This window comes from Dipteris shenzhenensis, chromosome 9 (genome assembly GCF_047967505.1).
Source record: "Dipteris shenzhenensis isolate YYH24624 ecotype China chromosome 9, Dip_SZ_1.0, whole genome shotgun sequence".
Taxonomy (NCBI): domain Eukaryota; kingdom Viridiplantae; phylum Streptophyta; class Polypodiopsida; order Gleicheniales; family Dipteridaceae; genus Dipteris; species Dipteris shenzhenensis.
In genome coordinates this window covers 18,909,164-18,921,761 of record NC_141604.1, presented here as the reverse complement: position 1 = coordinate 18,921,761, position 12,598 = coordinate 18,909,164, and the positions used below count along the sequence as shown (strand labels likewise).

General features: G+C 43.5%; 1 protein-coding gene across 3 annotated transcripts; it reads left to right on the top strand.

Moving 5' to 3' along the window:
- Positions 1–5,915: 5,915 nt before the first annotated feature.
- On the top strand, positions 5,916–10,867 carry LOC147898321 (basic leucine zipper 34-like). 3 transcript variants are annotated; one of them, XM_087378998.1, is made up of 8 exons: positions 5,916–6,296; positions 6,409–6,453; positions 7,351–7,450; positions 7,761–7,877; positions 8,008–8,811; positions 8,937–9,027; positions 9,174–9,300; positions 10,380–10,867. In XM_087378998.1, exons 5-8 carry the CDS (start codon positions 8,060–8,062, stop codon positions 10,742–10,744), a joined length of 1,335 nt encoding a protein of 444 aa, XP_087235124.1. In that variant the 5' UTR covers positions 5,916–6,296; positions 6,409–6,453; positions 7,351–7,450; positions 7,761–7,877; positions 8,008–8,059; the 3' UTR covers positions 10,745–10,867. The 3 variants fall into 3 exon arrangements, with proteins under 3 accessions (XP_087235124.1, XP_087235123.1, XP_087235125.1); XM_087378997.1 differs by lacking the exon at positions 6,409–6,453; XM_087378999.1 differs by lacking the exons at positions 5,916–6,296; positions 6,409–6,453 and adding an exon at positions 6,470–6,732.
- Positions 10,868–12,598: the final 1,731 nt, after the last annotated feature.

Genomic DNA, 12,598 nt, shown 5'->3' with positions numbered 1-12,598 from the left:
GGTACTCCCAGAAAAACTCTACACTGATGCATAGATGGTAGATACTTCTACAGGGACTTCTGGGAGATGTTGAATGCAGTGTGGTGCACCAGACAATTCAGAGCATGGTATCCAGAGTGTGACGGAGTTTTGTTGAGGGATGGCATGCACTCTTCATGGTTGTCCCGAATCCCTTTTGTATGAGGGCATGAGCTTTTTTTGTCGTGGTTGTCTTGTAAATCCATGGGGTCGGAATAATGCTCACCATATGTGGTAGTTTGGGCAACTGAATGCTAAGTGTTGGAGGCATGCAAGTGAGTGAATGCCTAACTAGAACCATATGGGCATTAAGAGCCATGGTATAGTTTAAAGAAAGTATTGGACTATGGCGATCCAAGTGATACATGGGATTAGTTGTTTGGCTGTTGTGAAGTCATCATCATGAAGACTGAGGCAGGTGCTGTATGAGCAAGAGAGAGACATAGATGCATGGGAGTGATTGTGCAAGGGCAGAATTGATCATCGTGAGCGACAAGCAGGTCCTTTTACACCCTCGGGGTGTGGACTGAGGTTGTGTAGAGAGCTATGGACTGTGCGACAGAGAAGGAGAAGCTGAGGCACAGTTAGATATTGCTGAGAGCTTCAGTGTGGGCTGGAGGCACCATGGTATAGAGAATGGGAAAGTCATCACACTTCATAATTTAAAAACTAAGTCTTTTGAAAAAGTAGGCTCCTTTGGCCCTCCCACCCCTATGCCTTGTGGGATTACCCCTTCCCGCGCCCACATTTTTAACAAATGACATGCTTTAATCTACTAACACAGCCTTAGCCATCCATCATGGATATACATAAGCTAGCAGTTCCCATCATCAATACACAACCCATTATTGATATACACAAGTTAACAATTCCTAACTTGAATTGATGTGCTTTTTCATCTCATGTTCGTGAAATGCTAGAGTTTGCTTCAACTCAATCATAATGCCTTATACATGAGAAAATGTGCAAAAGATCTGATGGTTGAGAAAAGGAATTAAGGTATTTTGATCAAGTCAAGTGGATTATTAAATATAGTTGGGATATAATGCCTTCTTTGCATAAAAAAGAACACTATACATGTGCCTCCATGTGTTTAATACCAGATGAAGAGTATTCCTTCATACAAGAGAAAAGCATAACTATAAGCAGAGCTTTGAGTCGACTAAAGCATTATTGTAATACCTTTTAGAGGAGCATGATACCTTACTAAGCATGTATCCATGAACTTCTACTTTTTGTTTCTTTAAATTTGCAATTTTGAATATGCACAACATCGTAACTTTGCGCATCACTTGTTGCTTGGTTAAAGTGTAGAGGTAGCTCAAATGAGTCATTATTGTTAGTAGTCTAGCTTGGATTATTTCTAGCATTTGGTTTGGAAGGACCAAGATAAGCATGTGAGTATGAACAGATAGATAACCATCATATAGCAATACGAGGTTAGAAGGCCTAAGGTTTGGAACAAAGGAGGGAGGGACAACATTAGAATTGAGTTTGAGGAATCCACATGGTGATCATGATCATGAAGGATAGGCTAAGGAGAAAAGGTGAGCTTGAAAAATAGAGAAAGGTGTAGTAACATGAAAATTTTGAGAAAAGCACATGGGAAGAGAAGCAAAAACTTTACATAATTAATTAAATGAGTGGGAAAAAACTAGATTCTTGAGAGTGATGAATGCCACATACCATAAATTCTTGAAATAATATGGTATTGAGTATCATGTGAAGGATTTGGGCTTTAAGAAATTTGTAGTGGCTCAGGTCTCCTAAAAAATGGATGGACTAGTGGGTATAAGCACCCCCATCGATTGAGTAGTATCTCATGATAGTTTTGACAAGAACATTGGCTACCCACATATGATTTGTAATGTGCAACTATATAAGGAGAGTGGCTTGGCATAAAAACATGAAGACATCTGTTTTGCAGCCCGGGCCCCAAATATCATGCTATGAGCACTTATGTAAGGGGCGCGGGGATAAGGGGGGGGGGAGGGATGCAATGCTTAGCCCAACAAAGGTCGTAACAAAAAGACAAAGAAAAGGACGAGCAAGTTTTCCAATTCAAGATGGGCAAATCCTACCATCTCTATATATATTAACGAGAGGATGTCTCGAGGAAGGCTCGGGGAGCTTCGAGACATTTGAGAGATTACACGTCGTTAGATCAGCAAGATGGAGAGGACAGCTGTTCGATCAGCCAACGAAATAGGCACGGATATGGAGGCAAGCTTTAATCCCGTTCATAGACGGGTGATGCAGCTCGTTTGTTTTAGTGCTTAGTGAAACTGACCTTTAGGGTATTTTTAATTGGCTATAATGGGTCAAAAACCACCATTTAGGTTTTGAGCAGCCTTTATTTATAGGGACCCCAAATTGAATTTGGGGCCCTATTAATTAATTTGTGCGGGGGCGGAATGTTTGAAGTGGATTTAGGTATGTAAGAGGCGGGGGCGGAATGTCTGATTAAGGTATGTAATGACTGACATCAAGAAGTTTCGAGGGGCTTCTTCTAGAAGCCTCCACATCCAGAATGTTCTGCCAGTACTATAAAAGGAGGAGGGAGTAGATTACAGGCAGGCAAAGAAGGGGGCTGTGAAAGTCTCTCAAAGGCAAGCAGGAAGAGAAGGGGATGAAGGGAGGAGGGAGTGAGAGGGGAAGGAGGAGGAGGGAGCGAGACGACGGAAGAAGGTAGTTTGTGACAGCAAGAGCAGGGAGCAGAGGAGATAGGTAGATTAATTCGTAGAAGGGAGGTCAATTAGGGAGATTAACATTACCTTAATTGCGAAAGGGAGTGGGCAGGGGGCACGAGTAGTTAATTAATTAGTAGGAATATGGGGCAGAAGCGAATAGAATCATGGTTCTTCATTTATTTTTAAGGACTATATTATATGCATTTTGGTACTAAAAACCTTCTTCTTCTTAAAATCTTGTAACCCATAATGGACTACTTAAACTTCAATGTTTAAGACCTAATTCTGTCAATAAAACAATGGGAAGTTGGAACTTGGAAAAGGAGTTAGGAAGGTAGTTACTTTAGTTGCGGTGTTCAAGAAAGGGAACTAATAGTGCCACGTGGTCACACAGAACGAGGAGGGCTGGCGAATGACAGTTGATCATTTTCAACTGCTGTACTCCCGACAGTTCCCCCCACTCCAAAATTCAAAGTACCAAAGTTAAATTTAAAGTAAGCTGACACCTCGAAATTCAGACCCACACAGTTAAAACTTACCTGAGGTCAGAGTTTTTTTTGGCTGTTTCAGCTGCTACCAACCAATCGCACGTGGCCGGCTGCACTTCCACGCGTGCAGGTCGGATTACGTGGCAGATCAGGAATGGCTGCGGACGCCGAGACTGTTGCGGAATGTCGGGTGGCACACCAAAAAAATCGGATAGAAATTATCGACTGGTGCACGTGGCGCCCATCTGTTGAGGCTTGAAAGCAGCGACGAATGAGAATTTTTCTTCCCCATGATTTTCGAATAAGAGGCGAATCATTTACGGCCGTACGAGGAGTGGTGTCCACGTGGCACGTTCGCAGATGGTCGTATTTGCGCCGGAGGGGGCGCAGATTCAGGTGAAAAATGGACAGCTGCATTTTAAATGTGCCAACCACGTGGAGGGGTCTGTCCACGGCGGCGGCAAATGCGAAAGGCATCCATGGAGTGGATGCCACGTCGGACGAGGGCCTGAACCGAGATAAATGGCGAAAGGCGCTTCTGGCGACAGCTGTGCAGCTTGGCGAGTGCAAGAGACGTGCAGGCGACTTGAACGTAGCGGTAATGAGACCGGCAGCAGCCGGTTTTCCTTGGGCCTGTTTAACGCCAGTAAAAAACATACGAGCAGGGCAGCTTTTCCAAAGGCTAAAAGAAATTGATTGGCCGAACTTTGTGAAGAAACAATGGCCAACCACTAGAGGCCCCAAATCGTGGGTGGTTTGGGTGTTTTTTTAAAACCCACTCCCTTAGACTAGCTTCGCAAACGGCATCCTCCACGCCACTGCTTCGCTATAAATTCCAGCTTGCGAAGATGGTTGGCAGGTATCCCTAAACCTCCTACGTTTAGTGACCCGAACTAGCATGTGGCTTTGCACCGTCTACCGGCCACTCATCTCCACCACAGAATGGGCAAGGAGTGGCATGAGGGGGGTGGCCAACTCATCCCCCCCAGTTGTGAATTAGGGACATGGACCAACACCTTTCATCCATACCGTGCACTCAAGAGGGTGCATCTTCACTCTCATGGAACCTCTAACTAGAACCAAATTATATAACTCGCCCAGTCTACAGGTCTATTAAATGTGGGGTTTTATCCTTGCACTTCTCACTCAAGATGCAACCCACGGCTTCGTACTCAGTATGCATCACCTATAAACTAATAAGGCCACAGGCTTCCTTCGTAATTCAAATTCCATGTGCCTATCTTTATTGTATCTTTCATCTTTAAAGACTCGCCGAGGGAATAACTATAGGGGTTGCAATCCTTTGGGCAACAACTAGTATAACAAACTAAATTATATCATCATCAACAAGATTTCAACATGCATGGGAACGCTTTGCAAATGAAAACCTACCAATAAAGGGTCTAATCTAACCCTAGACAATACATACCGGTGGTGTTCAAGGGTAGTAGCCCGTTTGGAGTGTAATGCAAGCATTCTTCTTATAAAAGATTAGCTGGTTACATAATTATGCACTTAGCTTGCTTTGCATAAACATGGTGCACATTCTTTCAAGCTATATTGCAACTTGCAAGTAACATGATGGGCCGAGGGTTGCTCACATGAATGCAACACCATGCCCTCCACAAAACCATAGGCTCTTAGGTGTTGGAGCACACTAGAGTAATGTAAGATGAGCGGGAAGCCACAACATTCTACTCAACAACTTTATGTTATTCAATTCAAGAGGCCCTCTTATCCTCCTATGAAAAGGTATGGTTGGCTTAAGACGAGCTATATTTAAGGTGTGCCTAAACCATGGTTGAGTGAATGGACGAGTTCTAGTTTTGGCACTCGTCTATTGCATATCGGCTGTTGGCCGGTGTGTGAGAGGGCGGGGAAAAAAAATTTCGAGAGATGTGAATAATTTTAAAACGGAGGTTAAGTCAAGTCAACAAAAGCATATAGAGCAGCACTATATCCATACCAAAGTCCTGAGGCTGCGAGAGGAAGGGGGGGACCTGTCACCTACTTCTGTGAATTTTGTGGGTGATCGGTACAAGCAGTTCCAGTTGCAAGTTTGCAACTGGATGCAAACTGGCATAGCTAGATCACAGAAAGCTTTTGATAAAGACCCAGAGAAAAAGAACTTAACTTTTCGCCGCACAGAGGGAGAGATAGAGAGAGAGAGAGAGAGAGAGAGAGAGAGAGATGGGCGGGGGACATGGCTGAGCTTGGTGTACTGGCACGCGCATCTTGAGGAGAGAGAGAGAGACAAGGGAGGGGTATGGATGGGAGTTGAAAGGGCTTGTGGTGGGCAATCTGGGGACTGGGAATTGCAGGAGCAAGGGAAGGAGAGGAGGGATTTGGGGAGTGACAAGCAAGGAGCAAGGAGCGATGTGGGTGTGAGAAACAGAGAGGCAATGCAGAGCAGAATCTAATAAAGCATGGGTGTGTGTGAAGTGTGAATTTGGAAGTTGAAGAGAGCATTTTGGAGTTGAAGAGAGCAGTTTGTGGGCAATCTGGAGAACAGGGCAGTTACAGTTTGCGAGGGGGAGAGAGAGAGAGAGACAGGGAGAAGAGAGAGCAAGGGGAATTGGAATTTGGAAGGTAGTGCGCATTGTGCAATGCCGTAGCCTTTATCCAAGCTTTTTTAATTGGTTCTTCTCTGCAGAAGAGCAGCAGTGATGGGTAGTTGCCTGCCAACAGCTGGATCCCCCAAGCACCCCCCTCGTCCTCCTCCTGCTCTTACTCCTCCCTCTCACAAACTCTCACAGCTCGCACATCACCACCATTCACACTCCACATGATGACAATCACCTCTTTCAGATCTGCACTTGCAGCCAACAAAGTGCCTGGGTCCCAACTCCTTCCCATTTCAGCTGAATCAGCTGCCCCTCCCATCTTATTAGCACCTACCTTTCTCCCCCCCCCCATTGCTTTCCATCTCGTCTTCATCCTTTGCTTCACCTCTTCCTTCTTCAGCTCCCCTTGATCTCCCCTTCAACTCTCCTTGAGCTTTCCATTGCTTGATTTCTCTCTTCCCTCACACTCCTGCTTTTCGATTTTGGGTCCCTGTCGTGTTGGTGCTAGTCCTACTCCCTCGCACCCTCTCCTCACGGTAGGTCCCCTCCTCCCCCCCTGCCATTTACATTCGATCTGCCTCTCCTCACCTGTCTCGTGAGTCCGCTGGGAAATTTCTGCCGTGTCCAAACGTGAACTGTTGCCTGCAGGAAGTCGGTTTTGGTGTCGCTTTTGCTCAACCATCACCAACCCAAGTTCGAACTTCTCATGAACAGATCTTACCTCTGCTCTTTAAGCCGGGAATTTTCTTTACCAAGGCTGAAAATGTAGCATTCATGCAGAAAATGCCCACAAGCTGATCCTCGCATGAAAACTCTTTCTGTTTCGTTATTGGGTCACTGCATTCTCGTCATTGGGCTCAGGAGCACCCTTTTCGGCGCGAAGTTTGCATGTGCCTCCCACTTCTTTTGTTTGATCAGTCGAGGATCTTGGATGTTCTTGCGTTGCTCTATCCGTACGCATACTGTTGCAAGGTGGCGCACGATTTCGTGATAGATTTGCCTGTATAGCGTTGTTACGGACAATGTACGTAGGTGCTGCTTCAATCAACATGCCGCTCTATTGTCAGTGACTTTACAAAAATAGATCTAAGCTCACTCCCATCCCAAAGGCTGAATCGCAAGTCGAATTGTCGCGCGCTGAGTATTTACTTAGTATCGTGGGGTAGTGTTGCAGATTAATTGTAAATATTTACTTGTTATCGTGGGGGAAGGAACGGGATCTGACAAGTTGACGTCGACGCGCTAGGACGTGGCGTCTCTGTTGTGTCCTATCGGGCACAAAGTTTTGAGAGAGGCGGGAAGGCTTCATAAGAAGCATCGTCTTAAAGACAATCACACTAACAAAGGATACCGGCCATGATTCCACCCAGAAGCTAGCACTGTAAACATTACCAAAAATTGACGGAATGACTAGCACCGAGAGTTATGACCAACCTCAATCTTCTCACCAATTGGCATCCTACTTGCTTAGGAAGACACCTATATTAAAATAAGCGTCTTGGATTCGCCATTTTCTTTAAAATATGTGTCATGATTCCTACAGAGGAGATTCTGTTTTTGCTGTTGATTGTGTTTTGTTTTCCTGGTTAGGCGCATTCTTCCATGCTGTGTTCACATGTTTCAGCTGAAGAAGTCAGCGGTTTGGATTGCTACTACTCCTCATGCCTTCTTGTTACGGGATCCATCTCAGGTACAACGAGTTTTTGGATCGTAATTGGGATTCACTGGATTATATATCTGTATAAGTGAGGAAGATAAACCATCATGGAAAACTCACAATCGACATTAAAGACTGGTGATTAATATTATGAATTTCAATAAAACTGAGACCCTTTAGAAATCAGGTTGTCCTCCAGATGCTATGAACTACCAGTATTTTTGGACTTATCTCTTTGTACAGTTCATTCTTGAACTTTCTCTTAACAATTCATGTGCACGTGTATATCTTGTTATCGCATAATTCATAACCTCGTGATGTCTTATGTATTGTCCCGTTGCAGGATCGACTACAAGGCATCCTACGGGTTCTGGAGGACCTTTTGCTAAAACATATAATTATTTAGCTACTCAGATGAGTGCAGCAACATTCAAGGGATAGTCATAGTGCTGTACATAAGGTATTGTGGTCAGAAAATTTCTTCAAGACTACTGGGTTAGATTTCATACTCATCTTCTTAGGCCAGATACAGGAGAGATTAAATGCTTGGGTTTTTTTATTTGAGCGGATCATTCTTCTTTTCTTGACAGGTATAAAGGGGAACACATTTTGGAAGGCCATTTCCCTGTAAGAAAAGTGTGGATGGCTAATCCAGTTGGTGGAGAAGGTACACCTATCAATTGGTCATTTCCAGCAAAACAGCCTCATCTTCCTCCTAAAAGTCCTTTTTTGGGAGGAGGCCCAACCCTACCAGAAAATAATAATAGCCTTTTCTCTAGTTGGTCTAACTTTCCTTACCCTACTGGTGGCCGGAAGCTGCATCAACGGACTCCCTCTGCCAGCTTTCTTCCACAGACACCACCTTCATGGATTGATGATTTATTAAGTGATCCCCCCGAAGTTCCTGTCAAGAAGAGCTCTCACAGGCGATCTTCCAGTGATTCAGTTGCCTTTTTGGATGCCCCTGCTGGTTTCTCAAAGATTGACGAAATTGCAGAGGAGGATGAGTTTGTCTCTAGGAATGTATCATCTGTACCTTCAAGAGCCTCTCAAGATTTCGAAAAACTAGATGAAGAACAGCTGATGTCTATGTTTGCAGACATAGAACCTTTCCAGAAACAGCAGAACCAATCTCCTGACATGCCCTCTCAGATGACTCCAGGAGCAGAGAAAAGATTGGCCTTAGAAAATCCCTCTACACCATCAGATCACAACAGTGTGAACGAGTCCTCCTTGGAGGAGAAGGGGGCAGGAGGTTCGGGTTCTTTTCAAGGTGAGGCTGAGGTTGAGAGTTCCCATAAAAATGACCCTACATTTCAGCAGGCAGTGAAAGGAGAGGCAATGTCCTTATCAACTCCCATCGACTCAAATCTGGATCCTAAGCGAGCAAAACGGTGAGCAACCTGACGATCAAAGTTTGATTCTACGTCTTCCAAGGATTCTGGAAGTTGTATTTGCTTCTAAACTGTGTTTTCTATCTGACAATCATGTTTTATTGGTGGCAATTCTGCATTTTTAGAATCCTGGCAAACAGGCAGTCTGCACAACGTTCCAGAGTGAGAAAGCTTCAGTACATTGCCGAACTTGAAAGGAGCGTCAATGCACTTCAGGTGAGCATTTAGCTCTAACGAGCTTCAGCTGTTTCAAGCAGTCTCAGCGACAATTTTACAAATACCGATCCATATCATACCATCTTTAATGAAACCTGATCATGATTCGTGGGTTTATGCTTGGTCCTGTATCATCATAAATGCAGGCCGAGGTGTCAGCACTCTCTCCCCAGGTGGCCTACCTTGATCATCAGCGAGTTGTTCTGAATGTAGACAACAGTGCTTTGAAGCAGAGAATAGCTGCCTTAGCACAAGAAAAGCTTTTTAAAGATGGTAAGAGTCGTTGCTTTTTGCTCTTTGCATCCACTTCCAAGGGTTGAAAATTGTGTTTGGTGTTGTGAAGCTGTAATTTTTTCACAAAAATGCATTGATCACTCAAGACTCTCAGAGCATGCCACAGTCACAGTTCACAACCCCAGAGATTTTATTGACATTAGCAACTTATCTAGCAGCTAGACAAGCTATATCCCCAGATACATTTGGAGCGTGAAAACCCCTCATGTGTAAGACTTTGGCAGGGACATATGAGAGGTTCCTTGGTTTCAAAGAAAATCTGAGCTTTAGGTTTGTTGTTTTGCTGTAGTTGGATGTTCAAACACATCGTTTTGGCCTTGGATGTTACAAGTGGAGCTTTTCTTGTTGCTTGTTGACAGTTCTTAAAGCCTTTCCATAACATTTCTAGAACATGTGGAAGAACCCCCCCAGTCATCATTATTTTTATTTGCCTGGATCTACATGGATCTGAGGTTCAAGACCCGTGATCTAAAGGTGTGTCTTTTCACAACACCTTCTGTCGTAAAGAGTCTTTTCCATAGCTACCAGTCACATACAACTCATACTTTGACATGAAAAGGTCACAAATATCAGGTGTACCCACATACAAATGCCGATTTTGATCGCACTATGGCATCCCATGCTCTAACATGCATGCACACACGACTATATTTTTCTGATTCAATCCCATTCTCTCTCTCTCTCTCACACACACACACACACACACAGACGAAAAATGCAGTTTACCCACAGCGCTCCATCGTGCATAATTGGGTAGCAACGTCATCAGCAGAATCGAATGGCTTTTTCTTATGTTTGTTGGCATGTGAGTTGACGTGCAATATGCCATCATAACAAGGATACTTGTCTAGATGGCATGCTTCTGTCTGGATATCGTCTCTTGTTGACCATCAAGAATTTGAGCTTTGTATTACTACAACGCCATCATCATATTACAGCTGTGACACAAATTTCTGCTTGGAATATAAAGAAACTACTTGATCTTAAAGATTAAGCAATCCAAGTGAACAAGTGAACATATGCCTGAAAAACGCACTAACAGAGAGTGTGCAATGCAGCTCATTACGATGCTCTAAAAAAAGAAGTTCAGATGTTAAGACAGCTGTATCAGCAGCAGCAGCAGCATCAACAACAGTTACAGCTGCAACAGGATGTTTCTTATGATATACAACAACAGCAACATTTCAGCAGGCTTGATCTTAGTACAGCCTTACAGGTTGGGTTAAAATCAGAAGGATTTGACAAAAGTTCTGCTGCAGCGGATGAGAGTGAATCTGGTGCCAACAAGAGTTCAAATGAACAAAGATCTCCCGTACCAAAGCCTGCTGGGGCTGCTAGCACCATAGGAACAGAGAATTCCAAGGGTCTGCAAAGTGGGATGAGGGAAGGGAGCACTGCAGTTCACTCCGATTACTTAGTGTAGAAGCTTTTACCTTTGGGTTGAATTTTTTCGGGGTTGTAGTGCTGGATTCTTTGCTCGCTTTCATATTTTTGGGGTGTGCATATATCTCCCCACGGCGGGTGGACGAATTAGACTCGATCTACATGCATGATTCGTTTATTAATAAACATTGTGTCAAGGCCATTCTTTTATTGATGATGCATCCAATGGTGAATGCTTTTTGTTATAAGGTTTTGTTTGTCATGCATGACACTTTCGCTTAAGGACAAAACTGTGCTTCATTGACTACGTAGCCCAATCTCTTCAAGATGCATGTATGGACTTCAAGCTGCCATCAAAGCTATGTTTACATGCCGAGAGAAAGAGTGTGTGTGTGTGTGTGTGAGTGAGAGAGAGACAGAGAGAGAGAGAGAAAGAGAGGGCTTTGACATATGAACATGGAGTTTATGAATTGATGACTAGAAGGGTGCATGTAGTGTGTCAAGCATGTTATCTCAGTGTGAACACATCTTGGTGTCCATCTTTCCCCAATATCACTAGCCAACTCCTACTCTTAGAGGGCCTCCTCACATGTGCTAGTGGGCCCGAGATAACTCCACTAGCAGGGCAATTGAGCAGCCCCATGATGAACTTGCAATGCTCTCCCAGCATCTCAATTTTGAGGGCTTGCTAGGCCAGCATTGCACTACCCAAGGATTTTGATTGGCTTCGAGACTTTGTTCTAAGCGTGATTGGGTGAAACAGCTCTGAAAATCATTGTCGGATATTAAATAATCCTCGTAGGGAGTAGGAGCATCTTCGTGGGGATGCGATTCCTCACCTCGACCTTGATAGTTGGAACTCTTTGCTAAAGATCTCATGAAAGAGATGCACTCTACATGCATGTCAGCACAAAGCTAACTTTCGGCATTAAAAAATGTATACAAAAGGAATGAAAGACACATACAAGTATTAGTTTTGAGTTATTCAGTCTTGATCCAAAGATGAAGGCCACCTAAAAGAGCCACTTGGGGGTATCCTATGTTTTTGCTTCTATCTAATTGAAAATATCTAAAGAAGCCAATTCATAGCCAAAGAATTGAGGGGATGCAAAAAAGGGATTATACACAGAAAGAAGCGAAATAAATGTAAAAACTTCACTTTTACAAAAGTTCACTCAATACAAAGTATGTCCTTCAAATTGACCTTAAGGGAACCAAAATGTTTCCAATAGCATTTCGCACAATGTTAACATAATAGATTGAGCATGTGGATTTTTTTTTTTAAAGAAAGAAATTAAATTAAAGAGAGAAAAATACAAGGTAAGAAAGATTGCAAAGTTGCAATAAGCGCTCTATATGTTACAACCACCTCATACCATTTAGAACTATAGTTAACACAAAACCTCTAGAATGTCACGCTTCAGGTCTTCAATGAGAACTTCCCGTAAAAGGACACCTCGAAAAATCAATGCATTGCAAGCCCTCCAAATATATTGCAAAGAGACTGCTCCAACTAAATCCCACACACGACCCAAGTACAGATTGAGATTGCTTCGATCACCTGGTAACACCATCTTCCATCTAGGAATGATATACAACTACACCTTTTGAAGCCAATGCTGTATATCCTACCCGATGACAACTAGCCAGCCACTTCCTCCATAATGCAAGCAGCTTCGACAGGATAATATCAACTCCTGTCTGCCCAAAAAATTTAAAAAATAAACAATAAATCAACTCCTGCCATGTGTGGTGGTGAGGAGCATGTGGATCTTCACGTAATGAAAGACCACTCATAATGTTTTAGACCATAAATTGTCATACATATGTAGAATGCATGCTTTCACTTATAGAGATGGGCACAATTGTAGTGACATGGAAAGATTGCAATCAT